Below are 25751 nucleotides of genomic sequence, written 5' to 3'. Positions count from 1 at the left end.
AACCAATGACACAACAAAAGTCCGTCCCGTGGTCCAACACTGAGGTGGAAACATTTCTCTGCTTGGTTGCTGAGGAAAGGATACAGAGGGAACTAGATGGAGCGACACGAATTGATAAAATCTATCAAGAGCTTTCCGACTCCATGTCTACAGCTAGCAACGGAGTTTCCAGCAGCGTTGAGAGAAGCTGAAAAAGCTCCAAAGTGACTATCGGCAGGTCAAGGACCACAGTGGTCGGAGTGGATCAAACAGACAAGACTAGAAGTGGTTCCAACAAATGGAAACGATTTATGGTCAGCGACCAGTAAGCCGCAGGCCAAGTAGCAGATTGTCTCTAGGTCCTGTGTTGTTATGGAGCTAGTCATGCACAACACTGACGTCACAGCGATTTCACACAAACCCCGCCCCTTTTAGACCTGGTACTAAACTGTAATGGAAAAGGAACAGGACCAAGCTGAGACGAGTTGAGGCGAGTTAAGATGAGATGAGCTGACACTAATGGAAAAGAGGCGTAACAGAATAACTGAGGGCCACATTAAGTGTGTGTGTGATGTTGGGAGATTTTTTCTGAGTTTTTATAAAACTTGAACTGCGGCATCTTAAAACTCATCAAAAATATGAAAATGCTCTCTCAGAGTGAAAGTTTTATCTTTCATGGCCATTTGAACTGATTTTGTTTTAAGTGACCGTACAGCTGACTTATCGGGCTCCTAGTCGGCTGGGTTCAGCATTCATTTCAACAAACCCCACAATTTCGCAGTTTATTGCGATAATTGTAAAAGATGCAAGACTTTTGTAGAGCAAAGCCACTAATCCTGATGGAGATACACGTTATAACTTTATTGGTTCGAGTTGAAGCAGCAGGTGGAAGTCAATGCTGAAAAGTGCAAAGTGCGTGGAATTACTCAGAAAGTACGTAGACAAACAACACGTGTTCCTTATCGCCTAGCACCCACACCAACAACATAGTTCAGCAGCTTGGGTCATTCTCTGCACATAAACCTACTTCTGAATTTCTTTCTCGTTGCCTTCACGTTGGAATCGCTCCAAAGACTCCCTGCTGTATCTCTCCTGAGTCTCAAACTGCTCCTCGAAGATCTTGATGGTTTCGTTAAAGGCTTCGATGGCCGTGCGCTTCATCTGCAGCTCCTGCAGAGAAGAGGAAGAGACTTGGACGGTTTTCCTCCCAAGTCGACGACGGAGCTTCACGTGTCGACGCGTGGTGCTCATACCTGCGAGGTTCGGGTGTAATCTTCGTACAGAGCGTCATACTCGCGGCTCTTCTCCTGGAACTGCTCGTGATAGACCTTCAGCTGTTCTCCCACCTCCTCGATGCTGTTCTCCTTCACCAGCTGAGTCACCAAACATAACAAACAGCAGCAAACTCACATTTAAACCATTAAATTCTGTCCCAAATTTTCTAAACTTGAATTTGAGGTTAGGCACATTCAAGTGTTTTTCTTTTTTTTTTTTTTTTTTTTAACCTCGGAAACGTTTCTGTAAAATGCTTTCTTCAAAATTGCACCACAGGAGGAAATAGTGTCACAAACATGTTGTGCTAAAGAGTTTCCAGCAGAGAATGATGTCTATCAATGCAGAAGATCCCCAGTATCCAGTTATGTCCCGTGCATACAGAGATTCCCTCTGAATCTTATGATACACTACGCTGCAGATTGTGGATCTTCAGTCCTTTATTCTGATGTTCAGATCTAGCTTGTCTCAGATAGGTGTGGTTCTGTCCATCTTTGCATCTGAGAGACTCTCTGAAATACTCCTTTTGTACCCAGTCATGTCACCAACCAGTTCCCAGTTAAACCAGTAGAAGTTCCTCCATGTGATGCTGCATCAGATTCACAAACAGCTCATATCTTCCATCAGATGATAAAACATCTCAGGTTTATCATGTTTTATCTTCACGGAACAAAACGTGACCTGATGAGATTCTGGTTTTCACATATCTACCCAACTTCCGGGGGATTTGGGGGGGGGTCACCAACCTGCTGGTATTTAGAGATGGGGTACAGCAGCTTGGTGTCCAGCTTGGTGTTGTACTGGGCAAGGGACTCGTGGCGATAGTGGTTGATGAGCTCCACAACGGACAGGAAGGTCAGAGGCTCTGAGAAACCGTAGCGACCCTCTCGGTGGTAGATCTTGATGAGTTTATTGTTCCCGCCTTTCCTGCAGGGGGAGACAGAGGACTGGTTGACATGTGAGGACATGAAGAGACACGTTGCCTGCATGCTTGTCTCCACTTCACCTGAGGGTGAGCGTGTACTCGCCCTCCAGTTTGCTGGAGGCGTCTCGGACCAGGAATGTGCCGTCCGGAGTGTCTCGCAGCTTCTCGTTCACTTCCTCTCTGCAGATTCCAGAACAGGTTCACACCCCAACAAGCACTCATCGCCTCAGCTGTAAACTGTCTGGACGGCAGCCGTTTACCTGGAAATGTCTCCCCAGTACCACTCCGCATCGCTCAGCATGCTGCCGGTCTCCGTCAAGGCACACGGTGCCAGCTTGCTTTTCACTGGTTTTGCTGGAAGAACTGGAAACACACCCAGAAATCATGACTGGAGGCATTTTAAAGGAACGGGGGGGTCTTAAGGAACGTATTTACCTGGAGGAGGGAGGTCTGGCTGCGCCGTCCGCTCTATCAGCAGCCTCTCCACCACCGCAGCAGGGAAGTCGTCGTCCGGGGACAACCTGCATCACATCACGCCGTTTAACCGCACAGACACGCTCAGCACGGCCCTTCATCACCTCCTCTTCACCTACCACGGGCTGCAGGGACCGGTCCGAATCAGCAGTGGCCCGAAGATCTTCCCCACAGTGTGTGTGTCCATGCCGTTGCTGGACTGAGCCTGGACCACCTTTGCCAGGTGTGTGAGCAGGTACTGCAGGGTGAGACGGTGATGGAGAGGGACCGTGGAGGACGTCTCCAGGACCAGGCTTACCTCCCTGCCATGGCTGCCAGCTACAGCCCCATCTGGAAGACATGAGTTAAATCAGATGTCCTAACCTGAAGAGAAAGCGCCTCATAGCGTCTGACGTACCTGCTGACTGCTGGAGGAGCTGCTGCTGCATGACGGCCGTCTGGAGAGGAGGGTAGACGCATGCAGGGATGACGGGAGACGGGAGGTCTCTCAGGTACTGCAGGACTCTCTCACAGAGGTAACTCACATCCCTCTCAGTGACGTCGCCCTCTGGACCACAAAGACAAAGACTTGTTAACTCCAACCAGCATAGAGACAGAAATGATGAGTCAGCATCTTTATGATGACTCAGCAACCAGCCTGGGAACCGCTGAGCAAGGCATTAGATAGGATGACTGCTTAGTTTGCTGTTCTCTACTGAGGTTTATTAAACCAAGATGACTGAACAACAGTTTACAGGTTCATACGATTGTTTCACTCACCGGAGCTCAGCGTGTAGACTGGACTGTCCGAGCCGGACGACGTCGCCCGATACAACGTCTTAAAGTCCAGACCTGAAGGGCGGAGAGCAGGGCCACATGGGTTCATGGGTGAAAAGACAACAAAAAAACCCTGAAATACATGCCGAGACAACGCGGCTTGGAAAGGAATCAATCACATCACGTCACATCACATTAAATCAGAACAAGAAAAAACAGAAATCAAATCAAGTCAAACAAAAACAAAAAAACCAAACTAAAATAAAAACAGTAAACTAAGAAATAAAATAAGTTAATAACCTGAAAATAAAACAAACAAAAAATAAAATAAAATAACTTATTCAAAACATGTATCTATTTTATTATTAAAATAGAATACATTAAAATAAAAAACTAAAACAAAACATCGTAAAATAAATTAATAACTAATATAATAAAACTAATAAAATAAAATTAATCAAAATAAAACCAAAAATAAAAAATACAACTAATAAAATAAAATTAATCAAAATAAAACCAAAAATAAAAAATACAACTAATAAAATAAATGAAAATAAAAAATAAACTAAAATAAGAAATACAACTAATAAAATAAAATAAAATAAAAAGAAACTAATATAAAAATTATAACTAATAAAATAAATCAAAATAAAACCAAAAATAAAAAATACAACTAATAAAATAAATGAAAATAAAAATAAACTAAAATAACAAATACAACTAATAAAATAAAATAAAAAGAAACTAAAATAAAAAATATAACTAATAAAGTAAAATGAAAAAACAAAAATAAAAAACACAACTAATAAAATAACATAAAATAAAAAATGGTGTAAACCTGGTGTAAACTCTGACTCTACTGATCTTGCTGTAAAAGCTCCCTGATAAACAACATTAACTCCAACAACATCATTTCTGTCTTCACACATAGAAATGTCAACATTTTGCGTCTCAGAAGAGACGAGCCAGTCTGCCGGGTAGGTGTTAGAACCACAGCAGAAATCCAGGACTCTGCTAATGTCCAGCAGAGGAACTTCACAGATTCCTTTCTATTAAGCTGAAAAGCCTCTCTGTAGATATTTAGGTCATGTGAGAGGAGGTTATGTAGGTTATCTTTTGCTCTGACTTTGAGGTGAATATTTAAAACCTCCACGGCAGGAAGGAGAAGAAAAAACCAGGTAAAAGTCCTGCTGAGATGTGGAGGATCAGAGACGTGTAGGAGCTGAGAAAGGAGGAGGAGCCGGCTGAATGTGGGTTTACCTCTCTTCTCCACCGCTTGGACGAGAGCGATCAGGGTCGGGGGAGCCGTCTCCGGTGGCGTGAACTGCTCGCTGAGGTCTGGCGCACAAGCAGCTGAAACAACAAGACAAACCTGAGTTCCACCCGCACGCCGCCATCGCCCAGAGCAGCCGATAAAACCTGAAGCGGGAAGTTACTGTTCACAACGGTGGATGTGGAGATCAGACGGAAACCACAGTAAAACCAGAACCAGAGTCCGCTTCAGGACTCCCCGGGAACAGAATCTACCATCTTTCCTCCTCGCTCCTTCTTTTCTCTCCTCCCTCTCTACTCCTCCCCTCTACTCCATCCCGCTCAGACTCTCGCCTTCCTTCTTTGCGTGAACGAAACACAATAAAGGATTTAATCAGAACTACTGAACAAGCAAAAGCCTTATCCCGAACCCGACCCGATCCGGCCCGGCTCCTCTTTGGCTTGGAGGAGGTGGGGTCAGGTTGTTAGCCGGGACTTGGCAGCAGGCTCCGGTTTCCGGCCCGGCTCTGTTAAACCACCACTGATTATTAATTTGGAGAGTTCAGACAAGAAACGCCATGTCAGCACATTCCTCCCCCGTTCTCTCCCCCTCTCTCTCTCTCTCTCTCTGGATGTCTCTCGCCCCGCTCTCTCCTGCACACTTACTTTTTATGAACTCCCTCCCCACCTCCCCTCCTTTGGGCCTTTTTATTTAGGTTTTTCTCTCCTCCTTTGCCTCTCCATGTCGAGCTGCCTTGCCCTGCTCTTTTGGCCGGACTCTCTGCGTTCTGTAAACGCCGCGTCGGAGGGAAACCTGCAGCCAAACGCCCGGCGATCGGATCTTCACTCAGATGAAGAATAAACTGCAGTTTTATGTGCTGTTTGTAGGAAATGAAGCGGAAGTTTCTACGTTCCCATCCTGAATAAACACGTTTTTCTTTTCACCGTTTTAGATAGAAATCACCTGTTCTGCTGCGGTGGTGTAGTCTGCAGCAGGATGCAGTGAGATGACGACTGGACGACCTGCATGGTTGTGATGTGACGTCATGATGCACAGTAGCTTCTTTTTTCCATAGACATTTGTTTTAAAAACAATGTTTGCATGTAAAATATCGGCTGTAAAGATGTAGAATATGTAAAATTCTGCTCTTTACGTGGTAAGTGAATGCCACACTAGACTAAGGAGTTAAAGTGAGGAAATTCCAGAGGTTTAATTCGGCCTGTGAAACCATGTGAATCCAGTTGACGTAGAGTCTGTACAGCAGGCCGAGGTTTCTGTTGCAGAGCCAGCAAAATGTTGCATAATCACCCCGATGAAACAGATTCCCAGCCTCTTAATGTCGACTGAGCCAACGGGTCTTTACCCGACACTACAGTCCACATTCTCATTTCATAACAAACTAAACTAAATCTGATGATTTAACTGCAGCAACTTTATGAAACTGGAGGCAGAAGAACCTAAAATTAGTCATGTGATGTGATGAAGGAAGCCTGAAATGACCCGTGACTGTCTCGTTAGGTCATGAGGAGGACCAGCAGCATGCAGTCTGCAGAAGAGATGCTTCGTAATGACTGAATACAAGCTTTTATCTCTTCATGAACCCTGACAAGACTGAGGGGTTGCCCTGACTGTGCAAGACGGAGAAGAAAACTGTAAAACAAAGACTTCCTTTTGCAGAAAAGCCTGACAGCATCTTCTACTCTGCTCTGACTTTCCATGAATGATTAATCTGAGAATTTGAGTTAAATAAAAAGAAAATATTCTTATTCGATGTTCCGGCTGGAAGACAGTAGATACTTCTGTAAGCCACGGTTCTAATGTTGCATGTTTTGATTTAGTTTTCCTGTTTCTGAAGCTTGTAAAGCTTCGGCTCTCTGACTTTTTACGAGGATCCATATTTGCTCTGAATAATTGATCCATTTCAGGTTATGAACCATTTGAATGCTTTAATGAGGCTTATGTTTCCAGTTTTTACCAACGAAATGTTGACATGTCTAAACAATTAATAAAAGCAGAGAAACTGGGTATAACACACATTAGACTGGGTGTAGCTGCAGGATGTTTTACATAACACAGCGTTCCTGTGGCAGAGTCATGACTTCTGTCTGTTCCAACAAAAGCAGATGAGGTGTTTTAGTCAACATGTGTTTCTTAACCCTTCGCTTGTCCTCAGAAACTTTTTATTCACATTTCCACAGAAGCTAAACACTCAGGTACAAAGATTGTCTTTGGTGCATTAGTAGATCACTATAGCAGCTAACGCTAAAACCTTGGCCAACCACATTAACAATAAATGCTAAGACCCTGGGATGACTTATTAGCAGCTAATGCTAAGACAACAGGCTACCACATTAGCAGCTAATGCTAAGACAGCAGACTACCACATTAGCAGCTAATGCTAAGACAACAGGTTACCAGATTAGCAGCTCATTCTAAGACAACAGGTTACTACATTAGCAGCTCATGCTAAGACAACAGGTTACCACATTAGCAGCTCATGCTAAGACAACAGGTTACCACATTAGCAGCTAATGTGAAGACAGAAGGATACCACAGTAGTAAACTAATGCTAAGACAGCAGACTACCACATTAGCAGCTAATGCTAAGACAGAAGGATACCACAGTAGAAAACTAATGCTAAGACAGCAGACTACCACATTAGCAGTTAATGCTAAGACAACAGGCTACCACATTAGCAGCTCATGCTAAGACAACAGGTTACCACATTAGCAGCTCATGCTAAGACAACAGGCTACCACATTAGCAGCTAATGTTAAGACAGAAGGATACCACAGTAGAAAACTAATGCTAAGACAGCAGACTACCACATTAGCAGCTAATGCTAAGACAACAGGCTACCACATTAGCAGCTAATGCTAAGACAACAGGCTACTACATTAGCAGCTAATGCTAAGACAGCAAGCTACCACATTAGCAGCTAATGCTAAGACAACAGGCTACTACATTAGCAGCTAATGCTAAGACAGCAAGCCACCACATTAGCAGCTCATGCTAAGACAACAGGTTACCACATTAGCAGCTAATGCTAAGACAGAAGGATACCACAGTAGAAAACTAATGCTAAGACAGCAGACTACCAGATTAGCAGCTAATGCTAAGACAACAGGCTACCACATTAGCAGCTCATGCTAAGACAACAGGTTACCACATTAGCAGCTAATGTTAAGACAGAAGGATACCACAATAGAAAACTAATGCTAAGACAGCAGACTACCACATTAGCAGCTAATGCTAAGACAACAGGCTACCACATTAGCAGCTCATGCTAAGACAACAGGTTACCACATTAGCAGCAAATGCCAAGACAACAGGTTACCAAATTAGGAGCTAAACCTAAGACAGCAGCCTACCAAATTAGCAGCTAATGCTAAGACAACAGGTTACCACATTAGCAGCTAATGCTAAGACAGCAAGCTACCACATAATAGCATTAGCTGATAATTTAAGAGCCTATGGTTTTACTAAGACGATGTGCTATGACAATAGCAGCTAACAGTAACACCATGGCCTCTCACTTTAGCGGCTAATGCTAAGACCGTGGATTCCCTTTCTCATCCTAAAATTACTTTACTTATTCCTAAGATACGTTTACTCATTCCTAGACAAACCGAGCTGTTATCTTCTGGTTTCTACCATTGACTGTAGGGGTGGGACAAAAACTCATTTTACATCAAAATTGGGATTTTTATTTTACAATTTTTAAATCCTTTTATTTTCAGTTTTAAATGTTTTTATGTTTAGATGCCAGATGGAGAAGATGGAGCAGCAGGAAGACGACAGACACTCAAACCAGAACTTTTATACGCAGGTCCAGCTTCTGGAACAAAAGTAGAAGTTCACACAGCTGCTTCAGATTTATTACTGCTGAATAAATCTTACAAACTGACACAGCTGATGTTTTTTATCGGGGAAATCTGTAGTCTGTAAACATCATGCAGCTTTTTTACACGGTATGTAAAAACCAGCAAAACTCAGGAATCGCAATTTAACTAAAATCGGAACCAAAAAAATAGTTAAATATTGAATCGTGAAAAAGGCATATCGTCCCGGTTCTAATGGACCGTTTATTAAAGATGGGCGGAGCCTCCGTGACGTCACCTGCAGGTTTCTGAAGAGTTGAAATGAAGCTTGGTGGGCGTTTCCTAACGTCAACATCTTGGCAGAATCACGCGTCTCGTTTCTCTCCAGGAAAATACAGAAATGGGCAGAAAGGTGGAGCAGAGAGGGGAGCTGTAAGCATGGTGGTGGGGGGGGTTGTTGACATCTAGCAAACTCCGACCTGCCTGTAGCTAAGAGCTACAAAGGCTAACAGGGGCTAACCAGCTAATGGAGGTTTATTCCTGCTGTAAACATGTTTATTCCTGCTGTAAACGTGTTTATTTCTGCTGTAAACATCTTTATTTCTGCTGTGAAGTTGGTCTTTTTAACATGGGAGTCTATGGGGATTTGCTCTGTTTTGGAGCCCCTAGTGGATGAAGGGGGAACTGCAGTTTTTGGCTTTACTTTTAACCACCAGAGGTTGCTGCTTGGTTCCCACTGAAAGTTATGTGGTTTTCTTTTTCTTTATGTTCTGCTGTGTTCCAGAAGAATTTCCTCAGACACAGCAACACGTATGTTGATTCTGACACGCCTGCAGTAATCTAACATCTCAGACCAAGTTTATAAAAGAAGCCCAGTAGCTGTGAAGGTGCACTGTATTTGTTTCAGGTACGTAATATGATCCAGGGGGCAGAAAATAAACCTGTTCATGTAGATGTTCACGTTAATCTTGATGTGATCTCCAACATGACTGCATCATATGCAGCTTTAAAGAGTCATATTCTGCTTTTTCACTGCTCCGCGACATGCTACTAAAACACTAAACTACAGCAGAGTAAAGCATTACACAGTTGGTTCCTGCAGCAGTCGTCTCAGCCCTCTTCCTTCACATTCTCTACCGTCTCTGCCCCCCCCCCCCACCGCCTTCTCAATGGCTCCTCTAAAAAGGTTTTCTTAGAGAAGCACGGAGAGCAGGGAGAATGAGGAGAGGCCTCTCCTTGCTGAGAACTGGCCAACATGGTTTATAGCTGGCCAGAGACAGTATCAGAAGTCTGTGTGCGAATCAGGCGGAGAGGCTGCAGAAAGGGAGGGAGGACGGGCCAGAGGGGGGTGCTTGAGGCTGAGAGAAGGAGGACGAAGGGAGGAGTTTGCAGAAATGCCAAGCCATGGTTCACTTCAGCAGGCATTTAAAGTGAGGCCAGGGAGAGGAGAGGGAGACGGGGTTTCCAGCCTGGTTTCTGCTGCAGGATCAGAGAAGTTCTGCTCAGCTTCATATGAGACGCCATGAAGCGTCTGTGCACGTGTGCACCCCGAACCTCTACGCTGTGGTACAACACGGCACATGTCTGCCAGTAAAACAAGAATAGTTTGAATAGTTTCCTTTCTTAACAAAGTAAATGTGACATTGATCTGAATTCAGCAGCTAAATGTGAAGAAATGAGCAGGATACGCGCCGCAGTCAGAAAGTTTAACAGTCGCCTCTGAACATGGCCGGTTTGCTCCTTCAGGGAGGAGAAGGTGAAGTTTGGAAGGCGTTGACGCCACCATTTCTAATTCACAATGCAGCCTTGGTATTCTTCCTGCAGCCGCCGCCATGCCTCCCTTTCTCATGTGTCACAGTTTCACTGGGCTCCCGTCTCTCTGCATCACAGACATGAATGCATGCTGTCCAACTGGTTTGTCCCACTGTCTGTCACCCCACGGGACACCGCTGTCCTCCTCACCTGCCTCTGCACAGAGAAAAGGCATCAAAGAGCCCCTCCTTTGTCCTGAATCTTTCATTTTGTTGTCAGAGACGTCTCTTCAGGAGAATTTTCCTTTAATTAAATCCAACCTGAGAGTCTGGGTGAGTTCAGGAGCCGGATATGTGAACAGAACTTTTCCCTTGTTATGCTGCTAAACGTGGCTTCTCAGGTAAACATGTTCACCAAACAAAAAGAGGAATCTTTCTGCTTTCCTGCAGATTGTAGAAGCAATGCACGGCTAATTCAGCATGATCACAGCAAACTGAGGCCACACCAGGGTAAGACAGCTCATTAGCTTATAGTAGTAGCCTTGGCTTCCACACGATGAGTGGCTAAAGGTGACTCAGAGTTCACGGCCAGCGTGCTCGCCGTGGGACTCGTCCCATCTGCCATAAGACTGGAAGGAATGCGTTCGGTGACAAGCGGGCTCGTCCCTTTGGCACCGTTCAGGGAAGCAAGAAATGACCCAAATCCAGCGAGTGTGAAAGCAACGTGAAGCGCGGGGAAGAACCTGGAAGGTGGAGGAAGTTCAGCAACACATGACTCGCGATTCGGGTCGGTGCGAAAAGACCAGCGCCTAGCTGCACAATGAGTGAATGTCAGAAAGAGACGCCGATCACTGGTGGCCGAGCTGCTGGACCCCGCGGCCCGTACGACCCGGTGCCCGAGCGCCATGCAGCCTCGTTTCTACGTCATGTTTAATGTGGGGGAGGGGGTAGCAGACGGACAGAACCAATGTCAGACCTGTAGAGTCTCAGTAAATAGATTATTCAGATCAGTTCGGGCAGCTGTGCTTCAGGGTGAGGGCTGATGACGTGCAGGATGAATAGATTAAAGGGTTAACCGGCGGTCAACGGTAACCTGCTCGGAGGTAAAACGCTGAACCAGCGGCGAGTCACCATCACCACGAGGAGCGCCAATCCACCAGTCTGGAACGTAAATGTCCTTCAGTCAGATTCATAATTCAGCCGCCTAAACAAAAAGAGATTATATCTGATGGCGCCGTGACGGCACGCTTTGTCCCGATTTGATTCCGATTATTTGGGTTCCAATTCGATTTAAATTGCGATTCTCACAATTCTTCTATATTGGTGATTTTTATAGATGAAAAACAAAAAAAAATGGATAAAACTTTTTTTTGCTCATCATTTTTCTTCATTTCAATGATAAAAACCAACCCAGTAAGCAGGCCATCATTCTGCTGTGACAATGTCCAAGAAGAGTTAAAAGATCAATAAAAACTATAAAAATGACAAAAATTTGATTGTGGATTCATTTTATTTATTTGAAAAAAAAAATAAAAATTTTAAAATTGTGTAAAAAAAATCCTGATGTCCGATTTGATTTTCCCGCTCCTAATATCTGGTCACACACAGCGTTGGGGGGGATCATAATGCAGCCTTGTTTACCAGTTAACGGCGAGTTCCGCCGTTTAGGCGATGTGACCTACTGACCATTCTCTACCTTCGCCACCGATCACGTGACTTGCATGTTCGCGACGTGCGTGGAGGTAAACACTGCTAGTGGCTCCAGCTAGCTTCTCCTGTGTCTCTGGATGTCCCAGTCGGCGGCTCCAGCTAGCTTCTCCTGTGTCTCTGGATGTCCCAGTCGGCGGCTCCAGCTAGCTTCTCCTGTGTCTCTGGATGTCCCAGTCGGCGGCTCCAGCTAGCTTCTCCAGTGTCTCTGGATGTCCCAGTCGGTGGCTCCAGCTAGCTCCTCTTGTGTCTCTGGATGTCCCAGTCGATGGCTCCAGCTAGCTTCTCCTGTGTCTCTGGATGTCCCAGTCGGCGGCTCCAGCTAGCTTCTCCTGTGTCTCTGGACGTCACAGTCGGCGGCTCCAGCTAGCTCCTCCTGTGTCTCTGGATGTCCCAGTCGGCGGCTCGAGCTAGCTTCTCCTGTGTCTCTGGATGTCCCAGTCGGCGGCTCCAGCTAGCTTCTCCTGTGTCTCTGGACGTCCCAGTCGGCGGCTCCAGCTAGCTTCTCCTGTGTCTCTGGATGTCCCAGTCGGCGGCTCCAGCTAGCTTCTCCTGTGTCTCTGGATGTCCCAGTCGGCGGCTCCAGCTAGCTTCTCCTGTGTCTCTGGATGTCCCAGTCGGCGGCTCCAGCTAGCTTCTCCTGTGTCTCTGGATGTCCCAGTCGGCGGCTCCAGCTAGCTTCTCCTGTGTCTCTGGACGTCCCAGTCGGCGGCTCCAGCTAGCTCCTCCTGTGTCTCTGGATGTCCCAGTCGATGGCTCCAGCTAGCTTCTCCTGTGTCTCTGGACGTCCCAGTCGGCGGCTCCAGCTAGCTTCTCCTGTGTCTCTGGACGTCCCAGTCGGCGGCTCCAGCTAGCTTCTCCTGTGTCTCTGGATGTCCCAGTCGGCGGCTCCAGCTAGCTTCTCCTGTGTCTCTGGATGTCCCAGTCGGCGGTTCCAGCTAGCTTCTCCTGTGTCTCTGGATGTCCCAGTTGATGGCTCCAGCTAGCTCCTCTTGTGTCTCTGGATGTCCCAGTCGATGGCTCCAGCTAGCTTCTCCTGTGTCTCTGGATGTCCCAGTCGGCGGCTCCAGCTAGCTTCTCCTGTGTCTCTGGATGTCCCAGTCGGTGGCTCCAGCTAGCTCCTCTTGTGTCTCTGGATGTCCCAGTCGATGGCTCCAGCTAGCTTCTCCTGTGTCTCTGGATGTCCCAGTCGGCGGCTCCAGCTAGCTTCTCCTGTGTCTCTGGACGTCACAGTCGGCGGCTCCAGCTAGCTCCTCCTGTGTCTCTGGATGTCCCAGTCGGCGGCTCGAGCTAGCTTCTCCTGTGTCTCTGGATGTCGCAGTCGGCGGCTCCAGCTAGCTCCTCCTGTGTCTCTGGATGTCCCAGTCGGCGGCTCCAGCTAGCTTCTCCTGTGTCTCTGGACGTCCCAGTCGGCGGCTCCAGCTAGCTCCTCCTGTGTCTCTGGATGTCCCAGTTGGCGGCTCCAGCTAGCTTCTCCTGTGTCTCTGGATGTCCCAGTCGGCGGCTCCAGCTAGCTTCTTCTGTGTCTCTGGATGTCCCAGTCGGCGGCTCCAGCTAGCTTCTCCTGTGTCTCTGGACGTCCCAGTCGGCGGCTCCAGCTAGCTTCTCCTGTGTCTCTGGATGTCCCAGTCGGCGGCTCCAGCTAGCTCCTCCTGTGTCTCTGGATGTCCCAGTCGGCGGCTCCAGCTAGCTTCTCCTGTGTCTCTGGATGTCCCAGTCGGCGGTTCCAGCTAGCTTCTCCTGTGTCTCTGGATGTCCCAGTTGATGGCTCCAGCTAGCTCCTCTTGTGTCTCTGGATGTCCCAGTCGATGGCTCCAGCTAGCTTCTCCTGTGTCTCTGGATGTCCCAGTCGGCGGCTCCAGCTAGCTTCTCCTGTGTCTCTGGATGTCCCAGTCGGTGGCTCCAGCTAGCTCCTCTTGTGTCTCTGGATGTCCCAGTCGATGGCTCCAGCTAGCTTCTCCTGTGTCTCTGGATGTCCCAGTCGGCGGCTCCAGCTAGCTTCTCCTGTGTCTCTGGACGTCACAGTCGGCGGCTCCAGCTAGCTCCTCCTGTGTCTCTGGATGTCCCAGTCGGCGGCTCGAGCTAGCTTCTCCTGTGTCTCTGGATGTCGCAGTCGGCGGCTCCAGCTAGCTCCTCCTGTGTCTCTGGATGTCCCAGTCGGCGGCTCCAGCTAGCTTCTCCTGTGTCTCTGGATGTCCCAGTCGGCGGCTCCAGCTAGCTCCTCCTGTGTCTCTGGATGTCCCAGTCGGCGGCTCCAGCTAGCTTTTCCTGTGTCTCTGGATGTCCCAGTCGGCGGCTCCAGCTAGCTTCTCCTGTGTCTCTGGATGTCCCAGTCGGTGGCTCCAGCTAGCTTCTCCTGTGTCTCTGGATGTCCCAGTCGGTGGCTCCAGCTAGCTTCTCCTGTGTCTCTGGACGTCGCAGTCGGCGGCTCCAGCTAGCTTCTCCTGTGTCTCTGGACGTCCCAGTCGGCGGCTCCAGCTAGCTTCTCCTGTGTCTCTGGATGTCCCAGTCGGCGGCTCCAGCTAGCTCCTCCTGTGTCTCTGGATGTCCCAGTCGGCGGCTCCAGCTAGCTTCTCCTGTGTCTCTGGATGTCCCAGTCGGCGGCTCCAGCTAGCTTCTCCTGTGTCTCTGGATGTCCCAGTCGGCGGCTCCAGCTAGCTCCTCCTGTGTCTCTGGACGTCCCAGTCGGCGGCTCCAGCTAGCTTCTCCTGTGTCTCTGGATGTCCCAGTCGGCGGCTCCAGCTAGCTTCTCCTGTGTCTCTGGATGTCCCAGTCGGCGGCTCCAGCTAGCTTCTCCTGTGTCTCTGGATGTCCCAGTCGGCTTCCCAGTGACGGATTTCCTTTTCCAGACCGCCTGCCGATCCTGAACGGCGGCATCAATGTGTTGCTGCATCAAACCAGAACCTGGAAGCCTCTCAGCTGCGTTAGCATCACGTTGTTGCTGTTCAGCAGCAAAAGAAGTTTCTCTTGGTGTAAATGCGACTGTCATGAAGACGGCTGGATATCGGACCAGTTCAACCTTCAGCGGGTTGTTAATGCCAGATGTGGAGACGAGACTTTCAGCCTGAAAGGAAATTTAGAGTTTTTTCTCCTTCATGGTGTCAATAAACGGTCAAATATCAACGTTTTCTCATGGTAACGTCTGAGACGTTCCACGGAGACGTCCCTCATTCTACACCACGCTAACGTTATCTGTGTCTGCTGGGTTTTACTTCAGTATGGAGAGGAAACACTCCCCACAGCCGGAGGTTTGATTCCCATCCAGCCAGCAGACATGAAGAAACCTCTGGCGACGTGTAGCTTCTGGTTCCTGTGAAACTGAGCGTCTCGTTGTAAACGTGCTGGAAGCTGGATCTGCTAGCTGAAGCTACGTCAGCTGGAGGTTTGGAAAGCAGGATTCTGGATCATCATGCAGGTGTTGAGCACCAACAAGCTCATTACTGTAGACATGTCTGACCTGGACACACAGGAGCTGAACTTGAGCTGAACTGGTTTGGAAAGCGGGACGTTTGCTGGCATCATGCTTGTTGAGAAACAAGAGTCGCTGCATGACGGCAGCTAGCTGTTAGCCAACATGGCGGCATAACTATGTGACGTTACTGAGAACGGTCTGATGAGTTTGTAAAGTTTTAGACTATTTAAAACCTGAGTCTCGTATCAAGATCCTAAAAGACCCTCATGGGTCCTGGATTTAGTCTGATCGCCCAGCATGTCCTCCGTATTCACCTGGAAGAAGCTTCACCAACACATACAATGTGGTTTCATGAAGACCTGCAGCTCCACAAACTGCTTTACATCTCAGCTGAAACTGTTTCCACAAGAATCTGTAAACAATGATTTATCTATAAATTATAATCTTTTCTATTTTTACTTGGTGTTTAGGTCGGGGGGGGACTACTGCAGACGTAAAGCTAATAAGGTGAGGGGCTTGCAATGACAACAATTATATTCTAAACTTCACACGGTCCCTCGTGATTAAATAATAATAATAATAATAATAATAATAATAATAATAGTGGAGTCACTCTATTTCTGGTTTGGATCTTTCTGCCTGAATCTTCTTCATTCCGGATTTGGTTTGTTATTTCAGAACTCTTGGTAGAACCAGATCCACTCTGGTTTCAGGAACCAGAACCAGATCCCAGTCTGATTCAGGAACCAGAACCAGATCCCAGTCTGATTCAGGAACCAGAACCAGATCCCAGTCTGATTCAGGAACCAGATCCCAGTCTGATTCAGGAACCAGAACCAGATCCCAGTCTGATTCAGGAACCAGATCCCAGTCTGATTCAGGAACCAGAACCAGATCCCAGTCTGATTCAGGAACCAGATCCCAGTCTGCTTCAGGAACCAGATCCCAGTCTGATTCAGGAACCAGAACCAGATCCCAGTCTGATTCAGGAACCAGATCCCAGTCTGCTTCAGGAACCAGAAGTGGACGGGAGACGTCCCATGATGCACTGGGAGACGTCCCAATAAGAGTGGAGAATGGAATTGAAAAAATTGAATTGGGTCACAATTTTAAAATTGATTTATTTTGTTTAAAAAAATTATTTTTTCAAATAAACACAAAGAATCCATTATAAATTTTATCATTTAAAATGATCTTTTAACTTATCTTCTTGGGTGTTACAGCTGCAGAACAATGGTCTGGCAACTGGGATTTTTTCTCCATGTTAAAATCAAGAAAAATAACGAGAAAAATTTTTGTACCTTTTTTTTTTCCGGTTGTTTTTAGTCAACAAAAATCTGCAATATCGAAGAATCATAAGAATTAGAATTTAAATTGAATCAGCAGCCAAAAAATGCATATCGTCACAGCTCTACGTTCCATGATGCACTCGGCTCTGAGACGCAGCTTTTCCTTCCTGAAATTTCTGGTTCTGATTCTGGTTCTGGTGGAGGTTAGGGTTTGATGGTAATTATTTTTATGAACCGGCTTGAATGAAGCAATTACAAACTGGACTGATGTGGATCGTGGTTTAACCCTTAAACCTCCGTCAGACACCCGACGTCTCCCTCTTCCACCACCAGGACCAGCAGTGTGTAACTCTGTAATGGTCATGTGACCCTCCAGCTGGTCTACGGATGTTTTCCAGCGTTTCTTTACAATCCAGACACAACATGTCGTGTTTATTCAGAGACTCTAGATGGTAAATCCACCATTATTTATCACATCTTCATCACCATCACTACCATGTTGCTAAGAGACCTCTATTTCCACCTGGACATGATGATGAAGACACTTCCTGTCAGACTTTAGGCTTCCAGGTTTATGTAAGGAAACCCAGACAGAAAAACCAGAAAGTCAAGCTTTAAGTTTTAAATAGAAAACAAAATGCAGATTATTTGTGGTCACTTTGTTCAGTTTGGGGTTTTATGGTAACGCCGGCTCGACATCCCAAACTTACAAACATGTTGCTGAGAGAGAATGTTCTTACCTGGAGACTCTGGTCTGGGAGCAGCAGGGAGGGGTCTCTGGGACCTGGGCTGACTGGATAGAAGGGCCATCCTGACGGGGCCAACGTACTGGACAAACGTCCCCGGGAAGTCGCCTCGCTGCTTGGTGCGTTCGTTGTATCCGAGCAACCAGCCCAGACGCTCGGGATGCTCCACGCAGCCGTCCTCGTAGCTCTCCATGGAGGTCAGAGACGCCTTGCTGACTGTCAGCAGGTCTCCAGGCTGCAGATCCAGATCCTCATCCTGGTCCTTGGTGAACGGGTAGACCGCGCGATACTGGAAACCTTCCGCCGCCATTTTGTTGTGGAAGCTAAGTAAAAAATGGCCACCAAATGGAGGTTTAGTCCCACTGCGAGGCCGCCAACAACGCTGCTGAGTCACTAAGACTGGCAATGCGGGGGTCCACAGGGCCGGGGCGAGGGGAAGGAGCGGAAGTCACCCGAAGCTCAAAAGCATTGTTAAACGTTGATCGGAGGCGTTTGGTGTCTGCGGCGTCTCGGCTGGCGGCGGACTCAGACCCGACCGCTTCTGCTGGACTCGCGCACTTTCCTCAGCTTGATCCCGCGGTTGAGCCAGATGATGGAGCAGAGCGAGAGCGCCGGCAACATGCTTCTTCCCAGCAGCAGATCCCAGTGGCTGGGTGCTGCTCGCCGAGCCCGGCGAGGTTCTGGCCTCGCGTCGCTGCTCTGATTGGAGGACGAGAGGCTTTCCGTCCTCTCACCAATCACCGAGCGACGCGAGCAGCAATCCTCACCGACCTGCAGAGGAGAAGAAACACCAAGAGTAAAAACCGGGAAGAATTCTTACAAACAACAACGAAAAACTAAAAAAGAAGGAAATCTTCGTCAAAGACAGAAATCTTATCCGCCGACAGATCAGAGATCTTCTTCAGCAGCGCGTGAAAATGGCGAACTGCGACAGCTTCGTGCATCTGTGCAGTCTATGGTTGGGATGGAGCGATCCGATGATGCTGCTGCGTCATAAGCAACGGCAGACCGGGTCCCTGGACGGGAGCCTCCATTCCCTCCTGTCAGCCTTAAGACGACGCATCGAGAAGTTTCACATCAGAGCTTTTCACGCCGGCAGCGCAGACCCTTTCCAAGCCCCCTCACCACCTAGGAGGGAAAGGATGCTGCACTTCCTTCAGTCATACTGTACCAAACCCTTCCCAGTATGAACCAGAGACAACATCACAAGCCACCACATCCAGTCCAACCCTATCACACTGCTTCGCCCGATTAAACGGGCAACAAACAAAAATCCTACCAAAAGCCGATGGAAGAGGAGTGGAATGCGCAGTTTGCAGCGTAAAACAGCAGTCGAGCAGCTGGAGGGGTCAAACGTCGCTCATTCTTCCAGCACAACTTCTTTTCTATCATTTTAAAAAGAGAAATCCTGAATCCTGAAAAAAATACCGCCGATCTGAAACATCCAAAATCGAAAATATGCGGCCCGACAGGGAGCGGGGAAAAGACGTATCGCGTTCCAGGTTAAGTACGACATCTGTGCTTTGTGGAGCGACTGAGGATTAATGGTCTGGCTGAAGTCTCGGAGCAGGATGGGAGGATGTTCGGTGAGGACAGGAGCCAGGAAAAGCAGCAGAGAGGTGAAGAGAAGTTTTATTTTTGCACTTCGGAGGATGTTGGGGCCTCGTTTGCAAGGCCTGATGCTAAATGTGCAGGAAAGCTACAAATACAATGAAGGGACGTGAAATATGAGGCCAGGCCTGGAGTTCGGTTGTTTCAGGTCCAAATTATTCGCTTCTGGTCCTTAATCTACATGATCCTCCCTCTCACCGCCCCCCCTCCGCATTCCTAAAGCCAATGTAGATTTACTGCAAACCTGCCGAGCGATGTCGCCGGTTTAGAAAAACCAACCAAAATAAAAAGCTTTAAGAGTTACCGTGACGACAGGATGCAGCAGAGACTCCCCCCACTTTGGGCTGAGAGAGAAGCCGGACGGGCTGAGCCAGACTCTCAGTCCCACATCCTTCCAGTCGACAAGCAAGAAGTGCCAGGCGAGACACGTGGCACTGGCATACCCAACCACAGCCCGCAATCCTCACACCACCAGGACTCCCCCCCCCCCACAACCAACCCTCAACTCCTCTCCCTCCTCGCTCCACCTGCTCTCCAACCCCCCGAACCTCCCTCCTCCATCGTCTGCCAGAAAGAAACTCCACTTGTTTTCTAGTTTTATGTGTTTATAGAGGGAGCGCTGCTGCAGCCAGCAGCAGGAGAGAAGAAGAAACAGCTCAGAGTTGGTGTTCCCGTCCGATATTCCATCTTTTCCCTCCAGTTCCAGAGCAGGAAAAGTCCTACGAGATGAAAACATAGTCATGTTGCGGTCTCAGAGTGTTGTGAAGTAGTTTTCAGGTCGGCGGCAGCAGCTGGCAACATCAGCGCCAGTGGATCCTCCTGATTTTAAAAGTCAGTGTGTGCCAGTCTGCAGGGAGAGGCGGCGGAAAACAGAGAGCGGGTCCGAACGGCAGAGCAGAGACCACAGGAAAATAATTAATGAATAGGCAGCAAGTAACTCACTGTTGCTAGAGAGAGGGAAAGCTAATCCTGCGCTCTGATTGGCCGAAGCTCCGGCCATGTGCTCTGCAGTCACCGGAGAAGCCGGGCAAATCAAGGAAATGTTCTAATATTAGAAAATGTATCCAGGCAGCCATCAAACATCCCAACGCTACAATCCCACCTCCTCCAACCCTGCTGCCTCCTCATCCCCCCAAACCTCCATGACTGCTCAGAAAATGTGCTGAGTGGAGATAAACGGTGCCGTCTCAGGGTGAGGACGGGAACATTACAGAAAAACTGAAGGCTGCGCCTGATTGGAGAGATCCTCCATGAGTCATGCTGGAGTGGAGCAATGGGATCAGAGAGATGTTTGCAGTAACAGGGTGAGAACGGCAGAGAACAGAGGATGGAAAATACTCAGAGACCGTAGAAACGACTGGAGGACATGAAGGGATTCAGACCAGAAGACAGAAATACGACACATTATAATAAAGAAATTTTTTTTAAAAAAAGATTAAAAAAAAAATAAATAAAAAAGAATAATTTGCATTTTGAAATGATGCGAATCCCAACTTTCATAAATTCTTTCATATTTCAGACATGTAGATTTCTCTCTGCAGTGTTTAGTCTGCCGAGTGCAGCTCTGCCCGGATAAAGCAGAAAAAACCATCCCGACCGTTCGATAACCGTCTCCAAAGACACACACGTTCTGTAAAACACATTTCACGATGAGAACAGAATTACAGCTTCAACAGATTAATCCGTTTATGATCAGTTTATTAGAAAAACCAACTAATACCCACCGTTTAACCTAACATCATACAGCCAATCACACGCCGGCAACTCGGTTAACACTTCAACTTCCCGTTAACCGGCCAATCACACGCCGGCGACTCGGTTAACACTTCAACTTCCCGTTAACCGGCCAATCACACGCCGGCGACTCGGTTAACACTTCAACTTCCCGTTAACCGGCCAATCACACGCCGGCGACTCGGTTAACACTTCAACTTCCCGTTAACCGGCCAATCACACGCCGGCGACTCGGTTAACACTTCAACTTCCCGTTAACCGGCCAATCACACGCCGGCAACTCGGTTAACACTTCAACTTCCCGTTAACCGGCCAATCACACGCCGGCGACTCGGTTGACCCTTCAACCGGCCAATCACACGCCGGCGACTCGGTTAACACTTCAACTTCCCGTTAACCGGCCAATCACACGCCGGCGACTCGGTTAACACTTCAACTTCCCGTTAACCGGCCAATCACACGCCGGCAACTCGGTTAACACTTCAACTTCCCGTTAACCGGCCAATCACACGCCGGCAACTCGGTTGACCCTTCAACCGGCCAATCACAAGGCAGCAACTCAGTTAACACTTCAACTTCCCGTTAACCGGCCAATCACACGCCGGCGACTCGGTTAACACTTCAACTTCCCGTTAACCGGCCAATCACACGCCGGCGACTCGGTTAACACTTCAACTTCCCGTTAACCGGCCAATCACACGCCGGCGACTCGGTTAACACTTCAACTTCCCGTTAACCGGCCAATCACACGCCGGCAACTCGGTTAACACTTCAACTTCCCGTTAACCGGCCAATCACACGCCGGCAACTCGGTTGACCCTTCAACCGGCCAATCACAAGGCAGCAACTCGGTTAACCCTTCAACTTCCCATTAACCGACCAATCACACGCCGGCAACTCGTTTTGCCACGTAGGCATGGTGAAGACAACTAGTTTGGTGGAAAGCAAGAGAGGATCTTGTATTTACACATTGGCACGAACAAATCACGTGACCTAATGGAAATGATGCAGCCTCACTGAGTCTGTTGTTGTGTTTCCATCACACATAGAAACATGCAAAACCAATCAGCAACCTCCGGCGGTTAAAAGTGAAGCCAATGCAGAATTGGCAAGAACTGCAGTTCCCCCTTCATCCACTAGGGGCTCCAAAACACAGCAAATCCCCATAGACTCCTATGTTAAAAAGACCAACTTCACAGCAGAAATATACATGTTCACAGGAGAAATAAACGTGTTTACCGCAGAAATATACATGTTCACAGGAGAAATAAACATGTTTACAGCCTGGTACAATAAACACATTTTCGGTTTAATAGGCCAGGTTTACCTTCATGTATAGCCTATATATTCTGAAAAAAATGGAAATGCAGCTCTGTTATTAAAATACAGGAATTAAACTTGTGACCAGTTATTGTGTTAATAGTAGTGTTAAAAAAAACAAAAACTGATAATATAACTGAGTATCCAGTTAGTTGTCATCAGTCATCATCTGTTGCATCAACCATTTCCGACAGGCGCTGCAGTGGGCGGGCATTCCCGTACGGCAGCTACCAGGTGACCCGTCGTTTACACTTGTGACTCACTTTCTTCATGGCAGCAGCCAAAAAAAGCTCACGTCAGAGTTCCTAGTGGGTAGATTTGGTAGAAAATCTGATCCTCTTTCAGACCCAGAAGGAATATTTCACCAGAGTTGCATGTACACTCGACTCCAAACACACCGTAATTTATTTAAGTGGATTTATTTAAAGTGGACCAAACACTGTGTGAATGCACCCTTCAGACCATCACTCTTTTTTAAACACAGGAGGTGAGAAAGTTGCTGTTCAAACATGCAAATATTGATTTGTTAAGGACAGTTGTCAATGCATATAGCTGGTCCTCTCTGAGCCTTTTACAGTCATCTCTTCATTTTTATTTCATACATGCAAACAAAAACAATAAAAGAAGTCCAACAACCTGAGTCTCTGTGTGCATGTGCACTCCAAATATAAAACATACAATATATGTACACCCAGAAAATATAAACACAATAGGTAAACAAATAAAGCAAACAAATTAAATAAATGCTTCACGCACATCTAACATGTACAAAAAGGAGTAGGAAGAAGTACAAACCTAATAACTCCCAGCCCTAATATCAAAATAAGTCTTTTTCCAAAGCCTTTGTTTTCTACTGCCAATGCAGTTTACCCGCCCAAACACCAACACACTCATGTCCACATGGATGTGACGTCTGCTGGACATGGTGCGACTGGAGAACCGGCCGACACCAGCACGGCTGTGGAGACGTCATTTCTAAAATGTTGGCGGAGACTGACGTTGAATCTGCTCAGTCTTAAAGAAGCCAGAACGCTGGCTTGGCTAAACAGAAACATCTGCTGCAACACGTAGCATCTCGCTCTGAGATAGAAACACGCTCAGCTCAGAGCCACTTCCAGTCTGCCATGATTCTAATTCACATGGCCGAGCGCTGAAAGGTAAAGATTTAAGACGACAACAGCAGAAAAAGGAAAATCTGCTGAGAAGTAGGAAATATTAGAGCTGTGACAATGTGCTTTCGTCCCAATTCAATTCAATTCCCATTTTTTTGGGTGCAGATTTGATTTAAATAGCGATATTGCAGATTTTATAGACTAAAAACAAACAAACAAAAGAGTGCAAAACTTTTATTTTGCTCGTCATTTTTCTTGATTTTAGTTAGGAAAAAACAACACAGCATCCAGACCATCATTCTGCTGATAAAATGCCCAAGACGACAAGTTAAAAGATCAATAAACACTATAAAAATTACTAAAATTTTACCATGTATTATTTTTATTAATTAGAAAAAAAAAAAAAAAAAAAAAAAAAAGGATTTTTTTTTCAACAAAAAAAACGAGCAAACGCGACGTCTTTGAGCAAACGCGACGTCTTCCAGCAGACGCGACGTCCTCCAGCAGACGCGACGTCCTCCAGCAGACGCGACGTCCTCCAGCAGACGCGACGTCCTCCAGCAGACGCGACGTCCTCCAGCAGACGCGACGTCTTCGAGCAGACGCGACGTCTTCCAGCAGACGCGACGTCTTCCAGCAGACGCGACGTCCTCCAGCAGACGCGACGTCCTCCAGCAGACGCGACGTCCTCCAGCAGACGCGACGTCTTCGAGCAGACGCGACGTCTTCCAGCAGACGCGACGTCTTCCAGCAGACGCGACGTCCTCCAGCAGACGCGACGTCTTCCAGCAGACGCGACGTCCTCCAGCAGACGCGACGTCTTCCAGCAGACGCGACGTCTTCCAGCAGACGCGACGTCCTCCAGCAGACGCGACGTCCTCCAGCAGACGCGACGTCTTCCAGCAGACGCGACGTCTTCCAGCAGACGCGACGTCCTCCAGCAGACGCGACGTCCTCCAGCAGACGCGACGTCCTCCAGCAGACGCGACGTCCTCCAGCAGACGCGACGTCCTCCAGCAGACGCGACGTCTTCCAGCAGACGCGACGTCTTCCAGCAGACGCGACGTCTTCCAGCAGACGCGACGTCCTCCAGCAGACGCGACGTCCTCCAGCAGACGCGACGTCTTCCAGCAGACGCGACGTCTTCCAGCAGACGCGACGTCTTCCAGCAGACGCGACGTCCTCCAGCAGACGCGACGTCTTCCAGCAGACGCAACGTCTTCCAGCAGACGCAACGTCTTCCAGCAGACGCAACGTCTTCCAGCAGACACAATTTCTTCAAGCAGAAACGATGTCTTATAACAGAAATGATGTATTCTAGCAGAAACAATGTCTTCAAGTAGACATGATGTCTTCAGCCTCTGTGATGGAATGAGGCTAAAGTAATATAAATATGTCTATCTGTCTAGCAGCAGAAACACCAACCAGTAACAGAAAACTATTTAAAAACTACACTCACACAAAAACCGCCCTAAAAATATAACTTTAACTCTAGTTTTGAGTATGAAATGAAGCAGTAACTTTGCCACAAGTCTTGTCCATAACTTTTAGATATGAAAATGTTAGCATTAGCCATTAGCCTATGGGACGTGACGGTAGTTCTGCTTCATACTGAACAGCAAATGAAACCATAAAACCAAACCAGGCCCGTTGCCATCGTAATTTCCAGGCTATAAGACGCTTCTTCTTTCACATGAATTAAATGTTGAGGTTTAAACAACGATGCAGTAAATGTATGAATCTTTGCTAGCTGGGCTTCATGCACACACCCTCATCATGGAAAACAGAGAAACGTGTACGATGCAGCTTTCCAGCTGACGGTGGTTGTTGTGGCCGTTGAAGAAGGATTATTATGTTTCTATGCGCTCAACCACCTGGAAATTACGGTAATTGTTCTGTTAATTCTTTAATATTTACATGAATTACATGAATTTCATTTATTACTGCAAACCAGACCATTCATTCATTCACAATCATTCATTCTCCTAAACGTTTAGGGAGTCACGTTAGCTTTGGTCTGTAGTCAGTTAGCTTCAACTAGCCGCATTTAGCTTCTTCTAAATAGCAAAATAAAGACACAAACGTATTCTGCAACGTTCTGCAGCTCATCAGGCGCTTACTGCTGTTGTTCTGAATAAACGCGGCTGAAATATGTGAAAAAGTTCATCACATTTCAGCCGCGTTTACACAACAAACAAAGAGCTAACTTAGCAGCCCGCTAACACCGAGCCAAACGGAGAGTTTTACATCCACACTGGTCTTCCATCAGACTCCAACTAGGCAGTTCTTTGCCAAGGTGGACTTGTGTCTTTCCCAAGTGGGAACTTCTGTTGGTTAACAGTAAAGCCAGTCAAACCTGTAGTTCCCCCCTCATCCACTAGGGGCTTCACAGCAAATCTTCATAGACTCACATGTTAAAAAAGACCAACTTTACAGCAGAAATAAACACGTTTACAGCAGAAATAAACATGTTTACAGCAAAAATAAACATGTTTACAGCAGAAATAAACATAAAAAGGATTTTTGAACCAGGCTGTAAACATGTTTATTTCTGCTGTAAACATATTTATTTCTGTTGTAAAAATGTTT

The 25751-nt window shown here is 47.3% G+C and overlaps 1 protein-coding gene across 1 annotated transcript in view; it reads right to left on the bottom strand.

Moving 5' to 3' along the window:
- pik3r2 (phosphoinositide-3-kinase, regulatory subunit 2 (beta)) overlaps positions 1-25751 on the bottom strand; it is a 35401-nt gene that overhangs the window by 6565 nt on the left and 3085 nt on the right. The window contains exons 2-12 of the mRNA XM_079243572.1: positions 17380-18156; positions 4667-4759; positions 3410-3481; positions 3048-3197; positions 2770-2980; positions 2612-2697; positions 2437-2539; positions 2258-2356; positions 1998-2178; positions 1233-1352; positions 1007-1149 (exon numbers count right to left, since the gene is read on the bottom strand). Of these exons, the coding sequence (XP_079099698.1) occupies positions 1007-1149; positions 1233-1352; positions 1998-2178; positions 2258-2356; positions 2437-2539; positions 2612-2697; positions 2770-2980; positions 3048-3197; positions 3410-3481; positions 4667-4759; positions 17380-17695 (1574 nt within the window). The 5' untranslated portion in view covers positions 17696-18156. The remainder of the gene's footprint in view (positions 1-1006; positions 1150-1232; positions 1353-1997; positions 2179-2257; positions 2357-2436; positions 2540-2611; positions 2698-2769; positions 2981-3047; positions 3198-3409; positions 3482-4666; positions 4760-17379; positions 18157-25751) is intronic.

The sequence above is a fragment of the Telmatherina bonti genome (genome assembly GCF_933228915.1).
Source record: "Telmatherina bonti genome assembly, chromosome: 7".
Taxonomy (NCBI): domain Eukaryota; kingdom Metazoa; phylum Chordata; class Actinopteri; order Atheriniformes; family Telmatherinidae; genus Telmatherina; species Telmatherina bonti.
This window is presented reverse-complemented; position numbering and strand designations above follow the sequence as displayed.